Consider the following 27,779-nt stretch of genomic DNA (forward strand, 5'->3'; position numbering starts at 1 on the left):
CCTTGCCGTGCTAATGTCACGGGCAGTGTCCGGCCCCAGGCGCAGACCTTGGCACCTCCAGTCGAAGCCCACACGCGGCTGCCCGAGCTGGGTCGGAGCAGGGCGGCCACATGGGGGGGCGGCAGCTGCCCCCAGCCCTGCCCCGGCCACGCTCCATCCTGCCATGCTCCATCCCGCCGTGCTCGCAGGGATAACGCGCTGCAAGGCGCTCAGGGCAGCCGGGCTGGGGGCGCATCGCCCTGCTGCGGGAGGACAGGGTCCTGTGCAGGTCCCGCGCTGCTCTGCCAGCTGCCCCCCAGCCCCGCTCCGCGTCCCCCCTACCGGGACGCACGATCGGGATAAAGGCCCCCGAAATCCGCCCTGGCCAGCTTGGGAAGCAGCTGGCACGGCGCTGGCGAGCCCAGCCCTGGGCAAAGCAAGGCAACCAGTTATTTACCGAGCACATAAAGCCCCGGCCGCAGCCCCTGGTCGGACACTGATCTGGATTAATTCCTCGTAATCCCCTTCTCGTCAGTTAATCCAGCATCTGACCGCAGGTCCCAGCTGGTGGAGTGCTGAGGTTTTGGGGTGGGCATGGGAGCTCAGCACCCCGATGGATGGGGCTGGGCTAGGGATGAGACCCCACCGGGCTCTCCCAGCACTGCAGGGAGCAGAGGAGAAGGATATTTTCTCCCTGTCTACAAAAAAATATATAAAATCCATTTCTATCAGCCATTATCCACACCTCCCATCCCTACCCATACGCACACCCCTTGGGGACGGTGTTTGAGGTCTCCTGGCCTAAAATCCCAGACCTTGGGTCACTCGAGCCAGAGGGGACGATTGCTGCGGGCGGCGATGAGACCACGACCAGATAGCGCTGCCTCCAGCAGACCAGGCCAGCGTGCAGGGCAGGAGCCAGGGAGCAACGCAGTCCGTTCGTATAGCGCAGAGCTCACCGGGAGCAGCTCCCATGGGGAAAGCCCTCGTGTTGACACCGCAGCTGTAACCCCCAAGCGCCCCCCCTCGCTGCTGCTTGCACCGGGCTGTCCCATGAAAAGCAGAGCCAAGGCTCTGTGATTTTATCCTTCTGCGATGCACCCATGCAGGGAGCGACCCCTCCGGACAGAGCCTCTCCCCACGGAGTGGGGCCACGCTCAGCACCCAATGCTGGGCACGTGGGGGATGCGTGGGGACAGGGAGAGGGGACGGGGACCGCGTGGGACCTGGTGGGCTGCGGCCGCTTGTCCCTGCACTGCCAGCAAGGGTCAGCGGCAAGCAAAGCTGTTAGCAAAGCTGGGAGAAAAACAACATCTGTCCCTCCCGCAGCTCTGCGTCTGTTGTTTCCAAGGAAAATTTTAATTGAAATTTTTAACTTTTTTTTTTGAAGCTCTGGAAAGGAACAGAGGCAGGGAGGGGCGGGAGGGATTTCTGGATGTTTTGCCTGCAGTGCTTGCCCCTCTGCTTCACCGCCTGCCTCGCCCCATCAAAAAGTCACGGCAGCATTTCGGCCAGGCCAGCCGGCTCCCAGCTGGTTGCTGGGGGTCAGGAAGAGCCAGCACGGGGGCAAATCCCCGGCCTCCAGCCCAGCGGTGCCTGCCCTGCCATCTGCCCTCCCAGCACTCGCAGCCTGGGGCTGGGGCATTGAAGCCTTGCAGGAGCGATCTCTGGTCCAGCGTCTGGAGAACTCCCCTGAGAGCCCCCAGCTGGCACCAACCAGGAGCTTTGCTGCCACCCGAAACGGCGCTGACCCCTCCGCAGACAGAGGAAGGAAACACCAACCGAGGCAGCGCATCGCAAACTGCTTCATTCATTCATTCCTAATGAACTCTGCTCATCCTCAATTATTGATGCTCCCGGAGACTAAGTCAGCAGCCTGCCGGCCTTGTAAGAGGAGCAGAGCCCAGGTAACAGGACACGGCTCCAGCAGCTGCCTCCTCACTATGGGTCTGGCTGCAAATCCCTTCCAGCGAGCACCCCGGCCAGGCACAGCACGCAGGGCACCGGGCATCACCTCGCCGGGCTCTCAAGTTTCCAAACAGCTCAGAGGGAGCTGCCCCAGGCTGTCCCAGTGCAGCACGCATCGTTTCAGTCTCCTCCCGCACGTCCTGGCTCGGGGCACTTGCTCCCTGCTCCCTGGGGCCGATCGGCTGCACCGAACCTCCCCACGGCGCTGTGCCGTGTTTCGGCCAGCCAGGAGAGCTGAACTTCATCAAAACCCCTGTGCAAGGAGGGGCTTCCACGAGCCCAGCTCCTGCCTCCCGACACAGGAGCCAGGAGATGCACAGCCGGGAGTAAAAGGAGCAAGAACTGGAGGAAACTGGGGCTGCAGCAGCAAAGGTGGAAGAAATGAGAGGTGCAGCTTCAGGGTGCTCTGACCACCACATGAAGGGCCATACCACGAGTCTCCACTGACCCCCTTCCCTCTCAACCCACCTGGATCTCGCCACCGAATTAAAAGCGTACTACTCACGGCAACAATAATTCATCCAGCGTCTAATGCTCAACATTTTGTCAGGATTATCCCGATTAACACAGAATTAATCCTGATCTCAATGTTAACAGGATTAGCGTTAAAATCGGATTAGTTTTTAAAGCAGACCCCTTGACTAAAGGAAGGGGCCATCCCCACCAGATGTGCGCAGCCCGCCACCGGCAGCCAGATGTGAGCAGGAGCTGGGCACGAGCTCGGATCGGGCTCCCCTGCAGCAGGCACCGCCGTGACACCAGCACCCATCACCCCTGCCCTGCAAACACACGCGCCGCTGGCACGCTGAAGGTGCCTGGCACTGCGATGTAGTGTTTCCACGCACAAACACCCTTCTGCACCCGGACATCACCCGGCCGGCTCAGCGGAGGCCACGGGTGGCTGCCTGCCCCCTTTAACCACGTCGCTCCCCTTCCTGCTGGCACAAGCAGCCTTCGCCTGCCTGATGAATATTTAAGAGCCTGGCTCCTCTGCAGCCTCATGAATATTGACAGCTGCTGGTCCCTGCCACCCAAACACGCCTCGGTGCCGTCCCTCCCCAGCCCAGGCAGCTGCTCTGCCCCAGGGATGGGATGGAAGCCGGGCAGCATCACCATGTCTCTGCGTTCAGCCCCAAAACACCCAATTCCTCCCCAAAAGCTCAGGGCAGAGCAGCAGGTGCTCCAAAGCAAGGCTGGGAGAGGGGGGCTGAGGCCACCCCTGGGGATGAGGCTGTCAGGGCTGGGGAGGGATATGCAGCAGGAGATGGATTTGGGGGTGAGGGTAAAGTCCTGGCTCTGCCCCAGCCACCTCAGTGCCCACGTGGACATTTACCCCAGCGATTTGTCCCTCACTCGGGTCGAGCAGGAGCCGCTTCCAATCTCCTGCTCTCCGGCAATACTGCCTCGTGTGACAGCATCTTCCAAAAATAAGCAAATTACTGCATCCTTCAGGGACGCCGGGGGACTGGAAGGAAAGCCAAGCATGAGAACACAGCACAAAGGGGATGAGGGAGGGAGAAGGGGATGAGCCCTTCCTCAGGATCACGGGGCTGCACCCCAGCAGCAGGGAGGGAGCTGGTGCAGGATGCAAACCCCGCGGGATGCCCTCATTAGAGCACTAGCAGGGGTGATGGCTGGGAGCTGGGACGTGGCTGTAGGTGGTGGGAAGGCGGCTGGACACCTGGCAGGGGACTCAGGGACTGGCAGCAACGTGACAGTGGCCATGGAGAGGCTGGATCGATGGCTCCGTGCGAGCACACCGCTTGACCCAGCTGGCAGGAAGGAGCATTCGTGAGACGAGCAGGGCTGGCTCAATCTAGAAGCAAGTGCAGAAGCCCCAGGGATGCGCTGGGGCTGCCTTCGTGGGGGCACAGGGCAGGAGGACAGGAGAAGAGCACGGGTAGGAGGCTGCGGCACGACCTGCAGACACAACGGGGTGCACAGGACCACAGCGGCTGGGCGCAGCACAATTCCTGGACCCCTCTCCGCAAAGACAGCGCCAGCCGATGAGCATCTGCTCATCTCAGCTCGTCCTGAGCCTGACAAACACAGCAATGCCGGCTCCCTCCGCAGGAATCCTCCCCCAAAACCCATGACTGGAGAGCCCCAAATTTGCAGCCAGCAGCTGCCATCCATCCCCTGTCTGCCGGGCAGGAAGGGAGCAGGTCCTGCCCCAGGGCCCTGCGCACCAGGTCCCTGGGCATTTGGCACAGCCGCTCCCCGCAGCCCGTCCCCTCCGTCCCTGCGGATTGCAGCTCTCTGCCCGAGGGGGGCCTGCAGCTACGAGCCCCCCGGGACGCAGGTGGCCTCGAGGAAGCCCCCGGCACCTGCTTGCTGGCATCAGCCTCACGCACGGCTCGCCCCTGCTGAGCAATCCCCAGCTGCCTTCGGCTCATGCCCCACTTGGTAGCGGGGTCAGGCAGCTGGGGTCCCCGGGCTGCGAGCGTGGGGGCGATTTAACTCCTGGTGCATTTCTAGAGCAGACACAGCCAGGGGACACTGCTACGCCTGGCAGGCAAAGTGAAAAAACGCACAGCGCTAGGAGATCACCCTGCGTGCCTGCCAGCACCCAGCCGCTGACACCCCTGGGGTGCCCGGAGCTCACCCCCATTCCATTTCTTACAAAAAATTAAGAAAAAAAAAATAAGGAAAAAAAATCAAGGCTTTTGTGTCTTCCCTCCAGTCCCCGGAAATGTCACAGAGAGCATGTGGTTAAAACCAGCCAGCGAGGACTCAGACAGCTGGATATTCATGGAGCTGCTGCTTGCACGCATTTTACAGTGCAAGTGCTCCAGGAATGAACACTCAGAACAAGTGCACATATTATGCATTTTATGACTACTCAGCTCCGAGCTGCCAGCCGAGGCAAGTGCCTGTTTTTTCCACAGGAAGAGCAGGCCCACCAGGGACGACATGCCAAGGTCACCCAGCAACACGCCTGGCCTTGAAGTGTTGCCACCGCATCCCCCGGCGAGGAGGAGGGAGGCAGGGACATGCGTACTTCCCCCTGCAGACAATACGGTGCCTGTCTGCAAGGTGCTGGCAGGCAGCGCCGGGCAGGACAGGCTCCCGCCGGGGTCTCCTTTGTGCTGCCTGGGAGAGGCAGCGCCGGGCACGACGGCTCCGGCACAACGCAGCAGATACCTGCAAGCCCTCTGCTCTGCCATCCGCAGCCTGCTGACGGGCTGGTCCCCGATGCCAGGTGACAGGGAGGAGGATGCAGGCAGACACGAGGACCGAAGCAGCAGCATCCCAGCCCCTGGGCACCCAGGGCACCCCCCATTGCTACCCCCCTCCACTCCTTCAGGCAGCACCCGACCCTCTCCATGGGGCCCAAAGACATCAGCTGAGCAAATGGCTTTGCTGTCTGCTCCGCGTGTCCTTCGACAGACCCTGCAAAAGCTGTTCTCTGGGGCCTGACACAGTTTGTGCTGGAATCCCTCGCTTCTCCTCCCTCTCCTGCGAGGTGCAGGCTGGCACCGCCAGGCACACAGAAGCCCCCGCCGTACCCCGAGCCAGGATGCTGCCAAGTGCACCCGCGTTCCTCCCACCTGCACCCACGTTCCTCCTGCACGCAGCATCCAGCGGGACCAGAGCGCACACCAGTGCGTGGAGCAGCTCGCTGCCTGCCCTGTGCCCACACAGCAGCATGGAGACACGTTCCTCTCCTGGTGGAGCTTCACAGGTGGATTCTGAGCCCATTTGGAGTGGGCTTTTTTCTGTTCTTTTCCCACAGTCAAGGAAATGGTGTCCTTGTCCCTGCTGCAGTGAGATAACTCAAGAGCAGCAGGATTTGCCTGTGGGTTTGTAGTGGCCTAGGTGAGGGCAGGGCATGGATTCCTCCCTTTCAGGTAACAGTTTTGCTTCTGCACAACTCATCCCAAAAGCATAAGGCCCTTCTCACCAGCTTAAGCTACTGCCGAGCTGAGGACAAACTGTTTTGGCACGGGAATCCTGAGCAAAACCCCAGGCTCCCACCCCCATGCATAGACACAGAGATGAGGCAAGGGTGGAAAAGTGCATGCATTTCAAACAGAAGCATGAAAAATCAGAAATACTGACCTTAAAGCTCCAGTAGTTGGGTTGCTAACAAAAAATAAAACAACAAAACAAAAGAAAACAAAAAATACCATTAAGATTCTGCTTTGACTTTTGTTTTCCTTTTGAGAATTGTTGACTTTAAACTGCAACATTAAACCTGCTCTCGTTTCTGCTTAAAATCCCCTCCCAATGGGTTGCCTACACTTCATGCTGCTAAGCGCTGGTGAAAGGGAAGCGGCTGCGCAGGGAAAGAGGATCATGCAAGTAGGCAGGAAGGGACAGAGAGGGGTACTTAGCGCAGACGGGGGTGCAAACTAAGTGAAGCAGAAGGAAGTGGAGAGCGGGACAGCAGCCCAGTATCATTTCTGGAGTGCACTGTCTTGGCACGTGCTGGTCAGGCTGCTGCCCTGGGAGTCGGTACTGGAAGCCAGAAAAATGTTCAGTTTTAAAGGGCTCTTCCAATCCCCCCCGGTTTGCCCCTGCTTCCTCCCTCTGTTGCTTCTTTGCGGCGTTTCCACCGGTGTCAAACCAATGTGCTACAGCGAGTGACAGGAGCTGGCATCAGCCACAGCCCAGCAAGCTGGAGAGCTCGGGAGCTTCCTTCTCCCAAGCCACCCGCTGATAATCAGCAGAGAGATGGAACCGAAACTCCCGAGGATGCCCAGAGCTGTGGCTGCGACACCCCTGAAGGGCAGGGGGCACATTTAAGACCCAGCTGCGGGCCGGCCGCCTCCCCAGGGCTGCACGAGACCCTCCGAGGACCACGCAGGGAGAGCACGGCCAGCAAGGAATGCGCGCTCCTCGCAGCGCTGATCGGGGCAGTGGCAGTGCTTCAGGGTGGGACACGTACTGCACACTGCAGCACCACGAGCACCGCACCAACACCACACCGGGGCCGGTCCCACAGCACCCCGGTGACGCCAGCCAGCACCAGCTGCAGCGCGGGGCTGCGCCGGAGGAAGCAGCGGGCTGGATCGGGTGACCACACGTGCGATCCACCTGGCTGGGTGACAACAAGTGTGAACCACCTGGCTGGGAAGAGAGCGCACTCTGATATCACTGAAGCATGCAAATTATGGGTGGGGGTGGGAGGAACACCTGCGGAGCAGCTTCCGTCCCAACAGTCTTTTATTGGGATCAAAGTTCTTGGCTTCTCTTTGCCTCCCCTCTCAAAGCCACCAATCTCCCCGCTCTTCACGGTAGCTACTTCTTCACCACAATCACCACGGCTGCAAACCTAGCTCATTGGGTAGAGGATGCTTTCCTTATTATTGTTTTAATACAAAGCAAGCTCCTGCACCAAGACCCCAGTCCCCACCAGCCCCTGAAGTACCCTGGTGGCTGCCGAAGCACCTCCTGTCACAGTGCTCGGGGAGCACAGAGGCAGAGCTTTGGTAAGGTTGGACCCTCGTGGAGTATTCATCCAAGGTCTTTGACAGTCCACTACCAGGGTATTAACCCTTCCTGACAAGGTAACTGGAGGTCAACTCTACATCAACGCAAACTCTCTTGTAAGTTCACTTGTTAGACTGATCTGCAGCCTCAGAATACCCTTATTCCAACTCGAGATCGACACAGACGCATTTCCATTAATATTCCCTAAGACATGAGCAGACCCACAAGTTCTGCATCAAACCAACTAAAACTGTTTTAGAAGTGATTCAAGTCAAACAAGCGCAGTTTGCTCATGCGGCCAAGCCTCAAGGCACAAAGGTCTTTTCCAAGGGCACACCGTGACTCAGAGGCACAACCAGGAATAGAAGCCCAGAGCCCTGATTACCAGGTGCTATGAGACAACAACCAGCAGGATCCAAGCCTATCCTGGGCACGTAACGCTATTCCAAAACACTGGGAGCTTGAGAGCAAGAAACTGCCTCGGAACACGTTTTAGTACTGGACAAAGCCATCCAGGGCATCCAGCAATTGGGCCAGCTCCCGGAGCTGCAGCCTGGGCACGGGACGGAGCCCAGCCCCGCGCCGGGGTGGCCGCACGCCCAGCAGCGGGCTCCTGACGAACCCATCTCTGTGTCTCCTGGAGGTGAGCAGGACTGCAGCGATGCTGAAGGGCTTCACACGCTGCTCCTGGATTTGGAAACGTCTCAAGTTCCACAGCAGACGGAACTGCTTTGTGACGGGGCTTCTGCCTGGGACCCCACAGCCCTGAGCCGAGCTCCCCCCAGCCCAGCTGGGGTGCTGCCTCTCTGGGAGGGCTGCACGGGGGACCCTGCATAAACCAAAGCCAATTTCAAAGGAAACAGGAGTGAATCCTTCACCCCCCTCCTTGCCAGACTCGCCGCGGGCTCTCCCAGCCCCACGCAGGACCGAGGTCATGCTCGGGCTCCAAGCACAGGAGCCAGGAGGGGCAGAGCGATGGGACAGGGCCAAGCCCCCCAGCCCGAAGGGCCTGGACCCAGCCCAGAGGCGATGCTCCCAACTTGCTCCCTCTCTGGCTTGTTTTCCTCCACGCTCCTGATTTTGCTGTTGGAGAGTTGCAGTAATTTTCCTCAGGCCCTGATATTACTGATCCTATCTCTCACCAGCCCTTGGTATGTATATTATTTATTATTTTAGGATGACTGGACAGGCTTATCACAAAGTCCATAAATTACACCCCCACCACACACAGCCACTCCACATCAAACCAGTGATGAGCTCGTCTGAACCCCGAGGCCAAGGCAGGGGATGGGGAATATTCTGGAAGCGATGCGGTGTGGTCAGGGTGAGCAGGCGCCAGGATGGCACAGCACAGCACCCCTTCGTCCCACGCTCACAGACACCCGTGGATTTGGGCCCCCTCCCAGCTCCCCAGCCAGAGCATCAGTCCGAGGTCAGTTTGCCTCTGCATGGCGCAGATGGAGCCCCCGGAACTGGGAAGGTGCTCAGCAGGGTGCTTGGTTTGGTGGTGGCTGCAGGGCTCAGCCCCATCTTATTGCAGATGGGACCCTGCGCTGGTCCAGGTCTGGGGCTGCCAGCCTGGTGCCATGCGGCGAGGGCAGATATCCCCCGCGGGCGTCGCAGGGCTCCATCTGTCCTTGCAGGCACTGCCACGGCACCGAGCTCTGCGGGGCACGGAGCAGGTTTCAGAGCCGGCTCTTTGCCCGGTTTAGCTCATTTTCTACCAGCCCGTTTCCCCCAGAGCCCCCCCGTTCCCGTGACCCAGGCACGCCCCATCCCTGCGGGGAAGGTGGCGGCGTGGGAGAGGGGCATGGCGCTGAGCAAGCAGCCGGCTCTCGGGGCTGCCTCCCACCAGCAGCTCCACCAAAGCTGCCGTGGGACCAGGGGCAGCCCCAGCAGACCCCCAGCTGTCCCCCAGCAGCCCCACATCTGGCCGGGCGTGGGTTGGCACAAAGAGAAGGGAAGAGGAGAGGACCAAGGTAGAATTAACATATCTCTGGCTCTTCAAAAGCATCAAAGGGAGATAATGGTCTGAGAGAGGATTTGAAACGACAGCCCTGTTACAACCGATAAAACAGGCAGCTCGCTTGCAGCAGAGCTGTGCAGAAGGTATGAGGAATTACAAAGGCTGAGATTATAATTACAATGAAAGTCATGTCCATGATGCTGCAAAATGAGTGACTAACGAGGACTCGGGGCCCTCCCAAAACACAGATGTGCACACATGTGCACAGGCATGCACATCGGAACCAGCAGGCATGCAAGCACAAAGTCTGTTCGGGCACACATGTGAGCCATAAGGGAACCCGTGCACACAGAACCGCTCAGAGCTGCGCCAGCATACACACACATGCACACTGCAGACCAGAGGAGAACCAGAGCTGGGGGAGCATAGCTAAGAACATTATGTAGTTAACTAAATTTAAAAAATTCAGTCTTTGTGATAGTCCTGGGAGAAGACCCGTAGGTAAATGAAATCCAAGTGAGTCACTGCCTTGACCAAGGCAGGTTTCCTCCGGTTAACAATTATGACACAAATCTATTAGTGATTAACAAGGCAGCACCAACTGCGTCCCTCTAAAATGGACAGCAGCAGCATCCCCGGCACACTCCACAGAAGGGAGGGACAGCGGCAGTTTCATTGGCTTTTTAATTAACTCATTTTCAGGAGTTCCAATTTCTGATCGAGTCCCCCTCAGGCACAATGTCTTGACAAACAAAAATCTCCTTGAAAAATAACAGCAAAGTAGAGTTAATCTGTTTCTCCTTATTAAAGTTTTTAATGCTTTTCAGCACAAGAGAAGCTGAATTAGCAAAATGACAAGATAGAGCTGAATGCAAACAGTAACCAGATACAGTGAAGAGACACCGACACTGTGCATTGCAGATACTGTCATCCGAGGTCTTGTAATTATTGCAGAAGGACCTCTCCAGCCTGAGCATCACAGCATGTGGGAGAAAGGCCAGCGTGAGCCAAGACTGGGATCCAGGAGCGCTGGATCCACTTCCCATCACGCCTGGGCTCCCAAGGGGCTCCGGGAGCCACTTAAACTCTCCATAGCCCAGACCCCACCACAAGAAGGGCACCGAGACGCTTGTTTTGCGTCTCCTCTTTTAGGCACAAGCATCCTTGGGCAGGGACCTGGGTTTTACTGCAGCCCTCTCTAGTCCCCAGCCCAAGGAGGCTCTGACAGCTGCTGAGGGATGCTGTTGGAGACGCGATGGCAGCGACCGCAGTGATCTGGGGGCAGCCAGCACCAATACCCCAGCCCAGCCAGGACATGCTGCTCAAAGCCTGCAGGAACGCCCCATCCCTCGCCCTCCCATGCACCGGCCTCTCCAAGAGCTCCTGCTGTAGGCTCGTCAGCTCTCCGACAGTAATTACAGCCCAGACCTACAAGGCAGCCTCTGAAAGAGCTCAGATGATAGCACACAAACACCCTTGGACATCAGTGGATTTGTGCTCCTGACCCTTACTCAAGCGCCCTCCTTCCACGATGCCAATACGAAGCAAGTCAGCCGCAACGCCCGTTAGGAAAACGCAGCCCCAGGCAGCGCCGGATGCATTAGGACCGGAGCGCTGCTGAGGACGAGCCATGCAACCACTCTGCTTGGCCTTGAAATCTCCCTGCTGTGGCCTCCACGTTCAGGTTCTGGCACCCCCTTGTGCTGCAGCTCCCCGGGGCCCAGCGCTGGTGCTCAGCACATCCCCAGCCCGCCCCGACCCCCCCGGCACACGCAGGGCTGCACGGCGAGGCCGCTCGAGCAGGCTGCACAAGGGCATTAGATACGCCCTCCTGCTCGGGTAAAACTCGGTGTGGTGGCCGCAGCCTCCCAGTACGGCCTTCCAGGAGCTCCAGAGGTCCGGACAGCCTGGGTGCCGGGCAGGGGGGGCTGCAGTGGGGGCTGTCCAGCCCCAGAGGGGCAGGCACCAGCAGGGGCCGTGCACCGCGCGCCCCCTCCTCTGCCTGCTGCGGGCAGCGGGGACGGGGAGCGGGGATGGGGGGGTCGGGGGGGGGGGGACACGACAAGGGGGGGCAGGAAAACCGGGGAGAAGTTGCTCCCACAGCAGAGTAGCTATGGCAACGGCACGCGGGGGTGGTCGAGCACCGGGGGACGTGCAAGGTGAGCGGTGCTGGCACCCGGCTGGGGACCGCGGGGACACCTCGGGGCCACTCCGGCACCGGCAGAGCCGGGGGGGGGGGGGGGCGGTGCGGGCTGCGGACCCCCCGGACCCCACCGGTTCCCGCAGTGCCGACTCAGCGCCGCGTGCGACCCCGCTCAGCACCGGCCCCGGGGGGAACGGGCAGGGAGCAGCGGGACCCCCCCCGCCGCCGGGAGCTCGCTCGGTGCCCCCCCCCCCCCCACCGGCCGGGGCCGCACGGTCCTTGCTGCCCCCCCCGCCCGCTGCGGTCACTGTCACCGACCCCCGGCAATGACCCCTCGGCGCCTCCGGGATCGCTCCCCCCTGCGTGAACCCCACGGGGGGGGGGGCAGCCCCCAGACCCCTGCACGCCCCCGGGAGCCGCTCCCGGGGGGGATGGAACCGGGCAGAGCCGCAGGACCGCGCCGCTCCCCCACCATCACGGCAGCCCCCCCGTGCCCCCCCCCCCCCCCCCCCCGCTCCCACCACCCCGGGCGGCTTCCGCGAGCCGAGCGGGGCCGTGCTAACGGCGGGGGGGGGGGGGCGGACCCGGGGCTGCCCATAGGAAGCGATCGGCCCCCGCCGGGAGAGGGGGGGGAGGGCACGGGGACGGTGCGGGGCTGCCCCCAGGACCTCCCCCCCCCCCCTCCCGACCTCCCCCCCCGGCCCCAGGGGGCGATGCAGGGGGCGACGCCTGGGGGCCGGGGGGATGCCCCCAGGGGAAGGGCAGGGATGGGGGGCGAGGAGGACAGGATACGGGGTTGGGGGGGGGGGGGGGGGGGGGGAAGAGGATATACAGGGACGGTGATGCTCGGATGGGCGGGGAATAAAGGTACCGGGGACGGACGGACGGACAGACGGACGGACGGACATCCCCCCCCCCGGCCCGGTACCTGCGGCAGGTGGCCCCGCAGCGCCGCTCAGCCCCGGTGGCCGCCGCCGCCGCCGCTCCCCGCTCGGCAGCGCAGCGCGGCCCGGGGGCGGGCGGGGCCCGGTGGCGCTGCGCGGATCGGCCGCTGCCGCCCCCCCCCCCGCCGTCGCCTCCCGCGGCCGCCGCCGGCCCGCGCCGCCCGCCCTTATCTCGGGGCGCGGTCGCCATGGCAACCGCGACTCCACCTGGCGCCGCGCCGCGCGCACCGCCCCCCCCCCCCGGAGGAGGAGGCGGAGCGGGGGGGGGGGGGGGGAAGGGAGGGGGGGGCTGCGGGCACGGTGCGCGCGCACACGGTGATGCACGCGCACGCACCTGTGCGCATGCACCCGCACGCAAGCGCATGCATGCATGCGCGTCCACGCGTGTGCACCTGTGCGCGTGCATGCACGCACATGCATGAACGTGTGTGCACAGCTGTGCATGTGCACGCACCTACACACGTGTGCAGACCTGTGCATGTGCACGCACACACATGCATGAACATACGTGTGCACACCTGTGCGATGCACACACACGTGTGCACAGCAGTGCATGTGCATGCGCTCACACCTACACACGTGTGCGCCTGTGTGCATGCATGCACACACGCCCAAGCATGCACATACACACATGCACACACGCACCGTCACAGCCCCCGGTTCCCACAGCCCCAGGGCTCCCAGGGTTTTCCCTCTGACACCATCACGCTGAAGCGCCCCCCCCGAAAGGCCCGAGAGCCACAAGGGCGATGAAATCAGCGGCATTTTCCTAAAAACCTCCGTGCGATGGAACCACCAGGATTTTCCAAACAACCTCCGTGCAATGAAACCAACGGGATTTTCCTAACGACCTCTGCAATCAGCCGGAGCTCCTGGAGGGGAGCAGGGTTCGAGCATCAGCGTGCGGGACCAGGGGCACGGGCAGGAGCTGGGGGCTGCAGCAGCTGCACGGTGCTGGAGCCAAGCGTCCCACTGGCCCAAATTGCAGCACACGGCGCTCATAAGCCCTGGGAGGCGGCTGCCAGGCCCTGCAGGCAAAGAACTGTTAAAATTTTATGCAAAAAGTTGTGTGCAGCAGGGAGAGAAGAGCGGTTCCCCTTCCCTGCTCAGCCGTGCCCACAGCCCCAGCCACCAGCAGCACGCAGCCCCCTGCCCCAGCATGCAGTCCCCCCACAGGGCACACCCCACTGCAGAAGGGGAAGCAGCTGAGACCCCCAAATTCTTTGGGGAATGGGGATGCGAAGCCAGCTGCAGCAAACCAGCACCCCCAGCCTGCTGCACCCCTGCCCATGGGACTGATCCTGCCCCCACGGCAGCACCAGAGGGGCCCCTTGGTGAGGCAGGAGAGGCCACGGGCCCGGATTTGTGGGTACGCTCATCTGCGCTAGCTGTTATTTATTTATTCCAAAGTCGGTTTTATTCTGGGCAGCTGCAAATCTGCTGCTGTCAGGCACCACAGACACATTAACACTTAGCTTGAGCCTTTTATTTATTTTTTTTTTTCTGCAGCAGAACTGGACAGGCTTAAATCCAAGCTTTTACATACTTTTATTTAGACCTGAAGGAGGTTCCTGCTCAGCTCTGCTGTGGTATTTAACCCCGTGCTGCAGCTCGTGAGCTGCAAGTTGCCCGAATTGACGGGGCTTCAGCTGGCATGCACGCGCTGAACTGGTCAAAGGGGCGTTTGTAATCCCTTAATTTCTGGGGTTAACCATTTCTCTGCATAACAACACTGGTTTCAGGTTGGCACCTCCAATCACGGGGCAGAAAAGCACATCTGAAAGCAATCTGGATATTAGTGAGACACAAGGAGGGGCGCGGGGAAGGATCACCCTGTTAAAACCTTCGTGTTATTACTGTTCCAAGCACTCCTAACGTCCTGGCAGCGGTCACTGCAGGGGCAGGCAGCCCCACAGCCCCCAGGGCAGCCCTACCCACGTCCCGTGTCCCCAAACATCGTTGCAGGTGGAACTGAGAAACCCGGCTGTGCCGTCCCTGTCCTGCCCCTCTCCTGCCGCATCTCCCCCACGGGGGCAGGATTTAGCCCAGGCACAGCCCCGAAGCCCCGTGGCCGCTGTGCTCCATCCGCCAGGCTCGCAGTCCCATTCCTTCCTTTATTGTTAACATGCCCATTTAACGCGTTCTCCCATCTGGGTTTTAAATTAGCTAGCTGCTGCCTCAGACTTCTCTGCAGATTTGCTAGCAGTCTGTTGGGTGTTGGTACAATTATTTGCCTTTTTTTTTTTTTTCCTGCTCTGTTATACATACATATGATTAAAATTAATATTGTGCTTGCTTTCCAGCTCCTATGCATGAGTACAACTGCAATTTGCTGCGGGCTTTGCCGTGGTGAAAGGGATGCTGACATGTATGAAATATTTTCATTCACCTTTGATTGTGTAAACTCTCTCATATGTAATTTTTTAAAAACAAAAACCACAAAACAGCAAAGCCTGCGATCTGAAATATCTGCCAGGCTCCCTCAAAATACTGAAGTAAGTTCCGCACGTTTCAGGCAGGCCCAGAGCGTTGTATCCCAATGTCATTTTAAGGTTGCCCCCAGGTTTCCATTGTTTCCATTTTCATTTTCTCCCCGTTATTATTTACCGCCTGTAGGGAAAATGAAAACATGCATACACGGTTTCTTTCCTCCCCTTCCCCACCAGCTGCAAGAAGGCGATGCGCAGCTGGGGCTGGAGCGGGCGCCGTGCCCGTGCCCGAGGAGCACGGGGAGCCCACCGCCCGTTGCCCTCCACCACCATCCCCGGGGGTGTCCTGCGCGGGCTCCACGGCCCCAAGCACCTGGCTGGAGCCTGTGGCTGGAAATGCAGAAGATGCTTCCAGAATCCAGAAGGTCTTTTGTTCGTCTCCTAAAATCCTCCAAAGCTCACCAGCCCCCGAGTCAACACTAGCTGGATTTTTCTTTTACAGCTGCTGCCTAAAGAAAAAAAGTCTTTAAATCTCTGTAATAATAAGGGAAAGATCCCTAGTTATTTGCTAAGTAATATCGCTCTGTGGCTAGAAATGTCACTTCGCCTCTGAGCAGAAGGCCTGGGTATGGCCCACGCCCCCCTGGAGGCCCCGGGACGGCTCTTGAAGCATCCCGCGGGCAGCGCCCTGCTCGGGGATGGCAAAGCCACTGCCACCAGCCAGCACAGCTCCTGCTGGAGGGTGACAGGAGCAGGATCCTCACCCTCACGCTGCCGCAAACACCGCCCCGAGGCAGGGAGCGCCGCTTGCAAGCCCTTAGCCAACACCTGGATGCTCGGCTGGTGCAAATCAGTGCGGAGAGCAGCGCAGGGTTTGGCTGCTCCTCTTCTCATCAACCACTTGCACGGAGAGGGGCTGCAGAGCGGGACCCCCGGCGCTGCCCTCCCGGCCCCAGGCAGGCAGGGAGCGGGGGCAGGCGGGGGCTGGCAGGATGCGGCGCGGAGCTGCCGCTTTTCCTTACAAAGCTCTATTTCTTTCCGCCGCGATAGTCTGGGAGCCGTCGCCTCCATCCCTCGGGGAGGCGTCTAGTTGGAGATGATATAAGATTTCTTTCCAGCCACTTCCTCCAGCTGCTCCGCGCTCGCCCTCCCCTGTGCCTTTTTATAAAAGCGACAGTTTAGGTGGGGATTTATTGCTGCCCCGGCGGGCCCCGGGGCTGGGGCTCGCTTCTACCTGGAGGAGCAGCCTGGGCGCTCCCGTGCAGCACCCTGGGGGCACCCCCAGGCACGAGGGTAGATGTCACCCCCGGGACCCTCGGGCTCTGCTGCTTTCAGCAAGGCTGCCTGCTGGTGTCACCTGCTGGCCCTGGCCCACTCCAAGCTCCCTGTGCAATCAAGCCCCCGGGATCAGGCAGCCAAGGGTCGTCCCCTTTTGGCACCAAACCCCGGGAGCACCTTGCCCGCTCACAGCCCCTGCCCTGCGCAGCTCAGCAGCGTGTGCTGGAGCAGAGCCGTGGCCCCTCAATGCCTCTGCTCACCCTTCCCCACAGCCCCCACGTTCACACCACGTCCCCGGAGCCCTGCCCAGGCAGCAGCAAGGAGATCCCTGCACAGAACTGCCCCGGCTCAGAGAGCATCCCCATCCCCAACCCCATCCCATCCCTGTCCCCATCCCTGTGCTGCTCCAGCCGGGGCTGGCTGCAGTTCTGCACCTACATCCTCAACTGCAGCTGAAACCTGCAGAGACCTGCGTGGGTGCCCTCTCCTCGGTGGGGTGAAGCCACCTTGTGGCCGTCACGTCCGTCCCTCTGCCTGCGTGCGCAGAGAAACACCCACTGCCTCCGCCGACAGCCAGCGGGATCAAATCCACTCCGTGCAGGGGAAATCTGCCCCGGGACCCCAGCCCTGGGGGAGAGGAGCTCCCATTCCATGCTGCATCCAGGCCCCCAGTGAGCCCCTGCCCCACCGTACAGCCCCACGGGGTGAGGTGTGGTGTCCCCCCCCCCGAGCAGACGCCCCTTACCTGGTCCCGCATGCGCTCCTGCTGCCCCCGGAGCGCCAGCGCGTGCTGCGGGTACTTGTTCTTCAGGTGGTCCATGAAGGCGTCCCGCTTGCGCTCCATCTCCGACTTCTGGAGGCCGGTGAGGGCCTCGAGGCTCTGGGCGGCGATGACGGTGTGCCGGCGCTCCGAGGTGTGCACCAGCCCTACGTTGGAGAAGCGCCGCGTGCCGTTGCCCAAGGTGCGGTACTCCCGCGGGTACTCGGCATCGTCCGCCGAGATCATGTGGGTGCTCGTCCTGTCGGGATCTGCGCGGGGAGAGCAGAGCAGGGTCAGGGCCCGGGGGGATTTGGGGTGCTGTGATGGGGCTGGGGGGGGGGGTTGTAAGCTAGAGGCCAGAGGTGGTGTTGAGATGTGGCTGAGCCCCGCTGGGAGCTGGGTCATCCCCCGAGGGGACGCAACCGGCGGGTGGGTGGCACGGGGTTTGTCCCCCTGCGATGGTGGCTGGGGTCAGACAGGGCTGGGGGCTGCAGGAGGGGCAGAGGGGCTGGGGTGCTACCGGGACCACGACATCTGGGCTGAAACATGTACGAAACAGCGCTGGGGCACCTAAACGGCACAGACAAGACACACGAGCTGGGCACCACCCGGAGCACAGACAGACGGAGGGACACAGACACACAGACAGACCAAAAAGAAAATGAAAAGTGGGCCGGGGCGGTGGGGGCTCTCGGCCGCCCGTCAGTGCCTGCACTCTGCTGCTGCTGGGGGCTGCCAGGACCCCCCCTTTCCCACCCCAGCCCTTGCAGAGCCCAGTCCAGGGCAGCGGGTGCCAGCAGGGTGCGGGTGCAGGAAGGGCTCGTCCCTTCGCGGGCATGGGCCAGCCATCAGCGGCACTTTGTGATTCTAATTTCTAGGGAAGCTGCACCCAGCACACATGATGCAGGTGGTAATTAATGCCTGGAAGTCCCCGCATGCTGCCAACGCCTGTCACCTCCTCGGTGGCTGCAAGACAAGGCCACCCGTGGCACACAGCCCCGCAGCCCGCTGCAGAGCGCCCCATGGTGCCACCCCAAGAAGCTGCCGGTGAGGCTCTGAAGACCTTGTGCTGTTCGAGCCCATGGCACACAGTATGAGATCAGCCCGCCGTGGTGCCCCGGCCACGAGCTCTCTGCCACGGTAACTATTTTGGCAACCTGCAGCACTCGTGTTGCAGGAATTCACCATGCTAAGGCTCGCCTTTTTCGCTCACCATTTAACCTTGATCCATTATTCATCTCTCTCCTTGTCCTTCTTTTTCCCCCTTCCTTCCCAAGCTCCTGTTAAGCAAATCATAGAGAGCTTTTCCTCTTCCCTTAATTATTTATTAGCCCAACATATTAGCTTTATAACAAGCAGTCATATTATTAGTGTAGGACAAGACTCCAGTGTGTGCTACCGACATAACTCGTCTGCTCAAGGTCATCCAAGGGGTTTTGCTATACGTTGGTGACTCCAGCACTCAGCCCCCAGCAAAAGCCCTGGAGCCATCCCGCCTTGGACAGCAGCAGGATTGGAGCGAGAGCTGAAACCCCTGAGCCCCGGCTCAGCCTGGTCCCCGCATCACCCCTGCACGGGGGTCATCGCGGCACATCCGTCACATGCAAAACGCCCTCGGAGCCCTCCGGGGCGATGCCACCAGGGAGGTGTCAGATGGGGCCACCTCGGCCCTTCTGCTTGCACCGCAGAAGGCAGCGCGGCGCTGGGCTCGGGGCAGGGGGCTGCGAGCACCCCGGGCACCACAAGCTGAGGAGCCCTGCGAAACTCCAGCCCCTCTGGGAGGTGCGGACGGAGCAGTCCCTCCTTCAGCACCCCGCTGAGCCCCCTCCTTCCAGGAGCTGCCGTCCCCACCTCTCCTCCCATGTAACAGCCCCTAAAAGAGCTTCTCACCAAGGATTTGCTCTCGGGCAGCAAACCCCTTCCTGCCCTCGGCTGGTCCCTCAAGCACTTGCTCTGCAGGCAGGGCAGTGGGGACGCAGCCAGCACCTGCACCGCGGGGACGAGGTCCCCCTGCAGGGAAGGCACATCGCATCCCGTGGGAACGGCGGGTCCGGGATGGCTGCAGCAGGAGGGGGAAGGAGCACCCTGACAGCTCCCGGGCACGGCAGAGACAGCGCCGGGAGGAAGGCGCTGCAGCTCCTTGCCCTCACCGGGGAGAGAGGCAGCATCGCAGCGAGGAGGCCTCGAGCTGGAGGAAGGCGCAGGGACAGGGGCTCAGGGCACTGCGAGGGGGCGGTTTCCTTGCACCCTGGGGTGCTGCGGTGGGTGGTGCCTCCCCCAGCCCCGGGTTTAGCAGCCCTGGGGAGAGGCTGAGCTCCCGGCTCCTTCCCACCCTCCTCCTCCTCTCGGCACTGAGTGGCACATCAGCATGCAGCTCCCTGCTCCCTAATTACACGCTCCGGGAGTGGAACGCGCCAGCTCGCTGTCTCTCCCCGACTACTAAAAAGGATGATTTGAAAAGCCCTGCACAATCCGCACAGGGGTCAGAGCAAAGCTGGAAGCCGCTGGGGACTCTTCCACCCCCAGCCGTGCCGCATCCGCTTCCGCACCCCTCGCCGAGCTCCGGAGCAGCCGGGGGGAGGCAGCCCCAGCACCACGAAGCCCAGGACGGCGGGGCCAGGAGGAGCCCCCGCAGACCACGCATGCGCCCGTCCCCACCTCGTCCCAATGCTCCCAACCCGGAGGCATCCGTGGATCATTTGCTGTAGCGAAGGAGGAAAAAAAAAGGAGGAGCGAACAGCCAGGTGCAGGAGCTCCATCGAAAGGGGGCCATAAAATCCTGCATGGTGCTCCCCGCTCCCCTGGCACGCGGCTGCCTCCCGGGGCTGCTTCCAAGTGGGTCACTGGGCCGGGGGAGCCGTGGGCAGCCCTGCCCCAGCCTGGCCAGGCAGGCAGCCCTGCAGGACACAGCCCCAGCCCTGGGCTGCTCCATGCTTACCCTCAGGACAGCTTCCGAGCAGCCAGCAAACTGCTTCGGTGGGATGGGGGGGGAAGCCCCCAGCTCTCCAGTGCCCGAAGGTGGCTCCTTGGCTCCCACGACAGCTGAAATCCCACGGAAAATCCTGGCAAGCCCCTCTCCAGGCAGCGGGGGGTTAAGGGAGCGCAGCGCTCAGCGATTCATCCATCCATCCTCCTTACCTGCCAGCAGAGCGGCCGCAGCCCGGCCTCCTAGCAGGATGCGGCCATCACCTCCACCCCAGCAGGGGGGGGCACCGGAGCCCACCCGTGCTGGCGATGATGCTCCTCTGGACCAGGGCTTTGCCGCCTGAGCAGCCACTCTCCAACAGCTCCCTGCTCCCTCCCCAGCCAACACGGGTGGGAGAGGTCCCCAGAATCCTGCCCTGTGCCACGGGTGCTGCCCTGCCAGAGCCACGCCGGGGTGGGTGGCCGGCAGGGTGGTCTGTCCCGATCCCCCCACCTGCAGCGTGGCAGGGGTTTATCATAAAGAGGATCTTTCAAACACAGTTTATTACTGCAGTTTCATAAATCTTCATGAAGCAGCAAGGCTCACGCGGGCCGTGAAAGCCGTGACAGTTAGCGGAGCATGAAAAATAGACCAAGAAAGCAATTGTACAAAAGGGGGAGTGGGGAGGGGAAGGAGAGATTACATTTGGGGAGAAAGGGAGGCAAAAGAATAGAAGCCCTTGGAGCTACATGGCTCCCCTGCGCCCGGCCATTAAGGCAGGGGGATGAGCACAACGCGTTCACCTTCCCCGGAACGCCGCAGCCGCCGAGCTCCAGCGCCTCTGCCTGCGCACAGCACCCGGGGACACGGCACGGCACGCACGGAGAGCCCCGTGCTGCGCTAACCCCTTCCCTGCCACGCTGCCAGGCCCCCGTGGAGCATGTGGGGCTGGAGCAACGGCTGGGGAAAGGGCAGCAGGAGACCCACCCGGCTGCTCCTGGGGCTGCCTCAGCTCATTTTGTGCTGAGCAGCTAGGAGGGGACCCCAGGAGCAGAGCCCCTGCCCAGGCAGGGACCCGCCGGGGTGTGGAGACCAGCAGAGGCATTGCTGTGCTTGAACCAAGCTGTACTTGTAGCTCTTTTTAAATGGGGCCATGGTGGTAAAGTGGCCTCGAGGCCCTGCGCCGAGGGGCTGACAAGCCTGGCGAACGCAGCCAAGAGCTGCATGGGTGCTGGTGCCCCACGGAGGGACAAAGCTGGGTGGCACCGCTCCGGCCAGGATCACTGCGGATGCTCTCCAGCTTCTCTCCAGCTGTTCCCTGCCTGGCATTTTGCTGACGTTTCAGCCAGGACAGCAGTCAGATGAGACGTCACCCACAGCAGCCCTTGGCCCCAGCTTGGTGTGGGGATGTGCGCTGTGCACCCACTGAGCCTCGGCACCAGCAGCCTCGTGTTTTCTTACCAAAGCCTTGCCTCCCGGGGGCATCTCTGCCTGGCTCGGGGGCTGCAGGCGGGGGGCTCAGCGCGTGCCCCTGCAGCTTGGCTAAGGCACGAACCTGGGCTTCCACGCACCCACGTGCCATGGCCCGGCGGGGCCACCCCAGCATGTGAGTGTCAAGGCAGGAGCGCTCGCACGCCCTCCCCGTGCCTCCCGGTGGCCTCATGCAGAGGAGAGAGCAATATGCGGACTGAAAGCTCACGGACGGCTGGGCTGAAAGCTTCCTCGCAATTCTCTCTCTCCTGGGCTGATAGAAACCTGGCACTGAACCTCCTGGGAGAGGCCGGGTGGTGCTGAGGCTGCTGCGGGAAGGGTGACAGCCCTGCTGCCTATATGGGACCATTAGCGCCTGTCCCAGCACAAACCTCGCCGTGCCCGCAGTACGGCTGTCCCCAGGGGGCAATGCTGCTCGCACCCCCGAGGGTCTCTCCCCACAGCCCCACGCTGCGGCTCAGCAGCAGGCTCCCTGCCATGCCTTTCATTCCCTGATTCAAGCGGAACCAGGGAAGATAAAACACCACCCGCCGACCGCTTCATTGGGAACTTCCCAGCCAGGCTGGCGCAGCCCCCGTGGCCCCGCTGTGCCGGCACCGTGCCCGGGACACCCGCAGGCTGGCAGGGACACGATACCTGCGTGGCAGCAGCCTGGATGCGTCCCTGCAGACCTGGCCCTGCCCGTCCCCAGCCACAACGTGCCCTGGCTGTGCCCCCACCTGCCAAGGCCACTGCAGCTGCGTGGGACCGAGGAGCCCACCCAAGGCTGTGCAATGCGTTGGTGCGTCTCAGCGCATCCCCTGGGCACAGGCATGGGGCTGTGACAGCTGGTGGCACACAGGAGATGCCAAGCAGCTGCCTGAGAAGCCCAGAGGCAGGGCAGGATCTGTCCCAGGCAGCTGAGCACAGCTCTGGGGCCGATGGCAGCAGCCACACTGGCAGGGTGCATTCCCTTTTTGAGCACAGGGCAGCCCAGCTGGCACCGCAGCGCAGCGCTGCCCTGGCTCTGGAAGCAGGGAAACCATCAGCTGAATTACCCTGTCATTGTCAAAACCTGAGCTGAAGAAGAAATCCCATCTGGCCAGCCCTGTAAAAAGCAGCAGCTACTTCCCACCTCGCCGGGCGTCATCGCACCCACGCGGGCACACGGAGCCGAGCTCACCCAGCACCCCCAGCCGCTTTGTGGTACCAGGAGTGGCACCACCGGCCTGGAGCCCCCTCCCCATGCTCCTCTGTGCTGCCAGGGGGACGTGACCCAGGCTGTCGCCTGTCCCCTCCTACACGCAGGAAGGGGGACATGGCCCCCAGAAGCCCCCAGCCCTGCCCACGCAGCCCGCAGCTCCCACCAGGGTACTTTTTGCAGGCAGGGCGCCCTGTCCTTGCGGTGCCTGTCCCTGCCCGCTCACAGCACCACGTCCTGGCACAGCAGCCAAAAAGCACGAACCGGCCCTGTCCTCCCCAGCCCCGTCCCTCTTCTCGGTGCTGTCTGATCAGCTCAGCATCTCCCCGGGAACTCCTGATGCTCCCAGCCTGGAGCTGTTCCTATACTCGTCCAAGCACTTCCCTGCAGGCTGTGCAGCACCACGGCCCCGTCAGCACGCGAAGGAGCTGCCCTGGCTTTGGCGAGGGAAAACGAGACAAGCGGCGGGGGAGCTCACGGAGGGCGAGGTGACGCAGAGAGGATGAGTCACGGCTGGTGGAGCCGGGGCAAATCTTTGCCCTGCCACCAGCTTTGGCATGGGGACAAAGCCGGTGGCATCCCCTGAGCAGAAACTGCCCAGGGTAAGGCAGCAAGCGTGGCCCTGCGGGACAAGGGGGTCGGTGCGGAGCAGGGCAGAGCCTTCCCCAGCGGGGAGCAGCTGAGCAAGGAGCGCTGCACACCCTGGCATGAGACACTGGATAAAAATAAAGGAGAGCAGGGGCCAGGCTCCTCCCAGCACAGACACAAGACATGTCGTGGTCTCCTCTCCCACCCACGCGGCAGCAGCAGCTCAAGGCGGTGAAGTGGGGACAGGATCAGCCCACGTGGCCCCAGCCAGGTCCAGCCTAGGGATCCCCCTGGCCCTGGACACCAGGAGGAAACTGAGGCACGGAGCTGGGGGAGGGAAGTGTCTGCCCAGAGGAGGTCAATGCAGAGTGCATGGGTCCAGCTGCAGGCAGGAATGCCGAGACACAAAGGGCTCAAATCCCATGTGGGAGCAGGGGGAAAGCACAGGCAGAGCCACGTGCCGCCTTCGCGCGTGGTGGGGTGCCCTCGCTGGGTTCGGATTTAGCATCTCCCGAAAGGACCCTGAGCTTTCCCAGCGTCTTGGCAGCTCCGGCTCACTCCCACTGCCACGCTGAGACAGGCGAGCGTGGCGGCTGCCTCCGTGCGGGCGGGCGCGGGTCAGTGACTCACCGCAGTCGTGCGGCGACGCGCAGCCGAGCTCCCCGCGAAGCCGGGGCCCCGCTCGCACCTCGGGGAGAATCCAGCTGGACAAACCCAAGGCAGTGCAGGACCCAGGCCCCCGAGCTGCTGCAAAGCTGCCTTCGTCATCACCCCTTCCCTGCAGGCAGGTACGTTTGTGCTGCTGTGAGAAGCCAGCCTGCCCTGCGCATCTCCGTCCCTGAGTTTTTCCGGAGCCGCGAGAGCTGCGGGCCGGGGCAGCAGCCCCAGGGGCACCGCCGCACTGCTGCAGAGCCGGGGCGCAGCACGGCTCCGAGCTGAGCTGCTCAGGCAAATTGCTCTGCAAATCAATTCCAATCTATCAGGCATCAGGAAAGCGATAAACTGCCCCTCAAGACACCAAATCGATGCTTCCTCTTAGCCCAGAGCAGAGGCGGGGGGCAGGAGCAGTGTGCGGGGGGGGCGGGGGGGCCAGGGTCCTGCTGCGAGAGCCGGGCCTGGCTGCGAGGAGCCAGCCCCAAACCCACCCCTGGGGCTGCAGCGTGCGGGGAAGAGCAAAATCTCTCTGGGGCTGGAGCAGTGGGGAGGGGCCGGGGGGGCTCAGCCTTCACCCTTCATTGCTGAACTGCCAGGCTGGGGGTGCAGGGCAGCGTTGGGGAGCTCCCAGCGTGGTGGCCGGGCACACGAGCGCTGCTGCTCTTTCGTAGGATCTCTGGCAGCGTGCTCTCCATCAGTGCAGGAGGAAAAGCACCGAGGTGGGTGCCTGGTTCCATCCCACCGACCACCCGTGCCCCACTTGGCACCAACACGTCCCGGTGCCTGCTGCCAGCCTCTGCCCTCCTGTCCAGCGTCCCGCTTTCCCAGAAGTTTGTTGGCTTTTAGGTGCAGGAGAAAGGGAAAATTAATGCCTTTGAAAGGAAGGCAGGGGAATCCCAAACATCTGAGACCAGACCCATGGAGAAATGATGTTCCCCATAAGGAATCAGAGGGAGAGGCAAGGCCTCAGCTGAGCCCCACGGTCGGGGTTTGGGTTGGCTCCTTACTGGCACCTCTGCCAGCAGAGCAGGAGCGCAGATGTGTGTGGAGGCTGCGGAGCCGGCCAGGAGGGAAGGTGAGACAGGAAGAGCAGAGCCGCGCGAGCAGGAAGCAGGGGGAGACGGGGCTGGGGACTCACGCCAAGATCAAAAATCAATTCCTGACAGGACCATTTCTTCCTCTAATGAGACACCGAGTGAAGTCACTGAGCAGAGCGAGGCCATCGCGATTGCTTCGGTGACAGGAGAAATGAGGACGAAGAGCGCGCTCTGCCTGCGCCCCGCCGGCAGCGGCCTGGTGGCAGCCCCAGGACACCGCGGGGACCGCAGCCGTGTCACCCACCCCATGCAGCGAGGGGGCCATGGGACCCCCACGCACAGCCCACGGCCACGAGTTATTGATGGGCTACAGCCAAGAGCAGGGCGCAATGCTCTTTGGAGGCCGTGTCCTCATCCTGGGTCGGACTGCGAGTGAGTGCAGGCAGCAGGGCACGCATCGCCACACCGGCTTGGAAATGCAGGCAGGCTTCGTTTCGGAGAGCTTGCGATCAAAGGTGGAAACAAAACGCAACACACTGATGTAGAGGAAGGCTAAAAGATGAGACAAAGCCCTGCGAGGGGTGAACTGCACCCGGCAATGCACAGGGCGCAGCCACGCACTGCACCAGCCCCGCGCTTGTGCCGAATGCACTTGCTGCAATTTTTCAAGCAAGCTAATCACTTCCTCTAATCTCCTGCCATTAGTGCAGTCATGCTAACCACTCGCTCGCCGATGGGAGGCCGAAACCGCCTGACAGGAGCTTCGACTACATGCTACACCTCATCAAAAGCAAATTCATCTGGAAGAACACAGCAGGGACGAGGGGAGAGCCGCCCCCTCCCGCACCCCTGCTGGGAACAGGCTCCCGATGAAGCCACTAACAGCAAAAAACCCAAGTCAAACCCAACGCTTCTCCAGCCCCTGCCTGGGAGGAGAGCCTCAGGCCAGCACCAAGCACTCAGCTCCACCAGAAGCAGCCCCCTGGTTCCCGAGCTCCGCGTTTTGGGGCCGTGGAGGCAGCGGCTGCTCGGGGGGCGCCGCGCGGAGCCTGACGCAGCACTTGGCCAGCTCTGCGCTGGCACAGGGGCACCCGGCTCCTTCGAGGACTTGGCTCCTGCCGCGATCGCTACGTGCTGGAAGTGCAGAGTGCTGAGCCCAGCTCCCAGCAGCCGCCTGCCGCTGCAGCCAGCAGGCAGGAACGGGGCATTCGGGGGCTTGGCCCCTGCCTTTTTGCACATCCCCGGGAGCTGGGGCGATGCTGTGTGCTGACAGCGGGAGGGGAGAGGCTGGAGGAAGCTATTTCTGTTATGGAGGGGCTCAGGAGCCCGACGATGCTCCAGACGGGGAGGGGAGAACAGACCCTATTTATAAGCACACAGGTAGCACGTAGGTGTTTGGTCACAGCCTGCTCTGCCAGCCTGTTTAGTCACAGCTAGTTAAAAGTCAGAAATACTGAAAAATATTGCATAAATCAATGTCTAAAGCCTCTTAGATGCAGGAAAGCGCACCCACACGTTAAGAATTGAGGAAGCTCTGCCCAGGCTTTGCTGTCAGCCAGAACAGAGACCCCAGGCACACAGACCCCAGCAGAGGGACGCGGCTGGGCCACGTCCTGCTGCCGGAGGAAGCCGAGGTGCCCGGTCCCCACAGGGCTCCCCAGCTATCACCGCATCCCTCGGTACACCCCACCATGTCCATGTCCCACCAGTAGGGCAAGGCCACCGCATCATCCCCCCAGGAGCACCCATGGGTGGCTCATGCCCGCATCCTGAGGCAGGTGCCATCCCTCCCCTGCCCCTGCCCACTCCGAACACACACCACTGCCCCGTCCTGCCCTCGCAGCCCGCAGCAGGCTGAGGGAGCGGTGCTGAGCCCTTCCACCAGCTCCAGCCCGCAGCTGTCCGGGCAGCGAGGTTTAGTCAAGCAAAAGGAGGACAGCAGCAGCTGCCTGCAGCCCCGCCTGCCTCCTCCCGGCAGCGCCGAGCATCCAGCCCGGCCCGCGCTGCCCCAGGTCCGTCCCCAGCGGCCGAGCCTCCGGAGCTCACGTCCCCCCCGTGCCCCCCACTCCGTACCCACGAGCAACGGCGTCAGCCTGCAGTCCCCGGGCTCGGAGGGTCTCTCCTGCTCCCGCAGCCGCGGCGCTGCTCTAGGGGAAGCACCAAAGGGATGCTTTGCCCAGCGAGGAAGCATGGTCGCACCCAGGCAGCCGAGAGGAACCAGGAGACTGCTCGGAGCACGGCTCCAAAATCTGTGTGACAAACACATGCATCTTATCGCATATGTTTAAACCAAATTAAATATGGTTTTACTAATCACTTGGCATTTAAAGCAACACGCCATCTCTGTCAAGTTAAATCTAAGGAGACGGATCGAGTTGCGTTAGCTGTTTATGTTAATTAAATACAGAACCAGTTCATTATTAAACATGTATGCAGCGAAAGCGAGCAGCTAGGTGCATTGTTACCGACCTTATTACACGGCACTGACCTCGAGGAAGCCTGCGCACAGCGATCGGTCGGCGCTCAGCCGCGCAGCGATGCCGCCTTACACCGAGAGCCGGCTCCTCGGTGCGGGGGAGAGGAGCCGCCGCGGTGCCGCTGCTCGGAGCGGGCGCACGCAGTCGCTCCCGCACCGCCGCCTGCTGCCACCCGCCTCCCGGCACCCGTCGGTCCCCGCTGCCGTCCCCGTGCTACCGCGGGGCGCGCGGCCGGCGGGGTGGCGCGGGCGGTGTGGCCGTCTCCATGGCTGACAATCGCTGCCCCAGTTTCTGTGCCAGCGGCCATCGCATCCTCCCGGCTCGCAGCCAGTACTTGCGCTCACATCCTTTCCCTGCCCCAGTAACTTTTCCCCCCTGCCCGGTTTTATTCCTCGGCACTGCGTGGATGTCTGTCTCTCTTGCTCTCTTTTCTGGCTCAGGCACTTCAAAGCTCCCCGTGGGTCTCTGGGTATGATTTTTTTTTCTCCTCTTGAAATGTCAGCGTGCCCCCTCAAATACATCACATGGGCTGGGAGCCAGGAGC

General features: G+C 61.9%; 1 protein-coding gene across 1 annotated transcript in view; it reads right to left on the reverse strand.

Annotated features, from left to right (window-relative positions):
* The window catches only part of SRCIN1 (SRC kinase signaling inhibitor 1), a 48,242-nt gene extending 21,293 nt beyond the window's left edge, over positions 1–26,949 (reverse strand). Inside the window, exons 1-3 of the mRNA XM_050715560.1 lie at positions 26,832–26,949; positions 16,889–17,172; positions 6,010–6,033 (exon numbers count right to left, since the gene is read on the reverse strand). Coding sequence (XP_050571517.1) covers positions 6,010–6,033; positions 16,889–17,172; positions 26,832–26,949 — 426 coding nt within the window. The remainder of the gene's footprint in view (positions 1–6,009; positions 6,034–16,888; positions 17,173–26,831) is intronic.
* Positions 26,950–27,779: the final 830 nt, after the last annotated feature.

This window comes from Cygnus atratus, chromosome 25 (genome assembly GCF_013377495.2).
Source record: "Cygnus atratus isolate AKBS03 ecotype Queensland, Australia chromosome 25, CAtr_DNAZoo_HiC_assembly, whole genome shotgun sequence".
Lineage (NCBI taxonomy): Eukaryota > Metazoa > Chordata > Aves > Anseriformes > Anatidae > Cygnus > Cygnus atratus.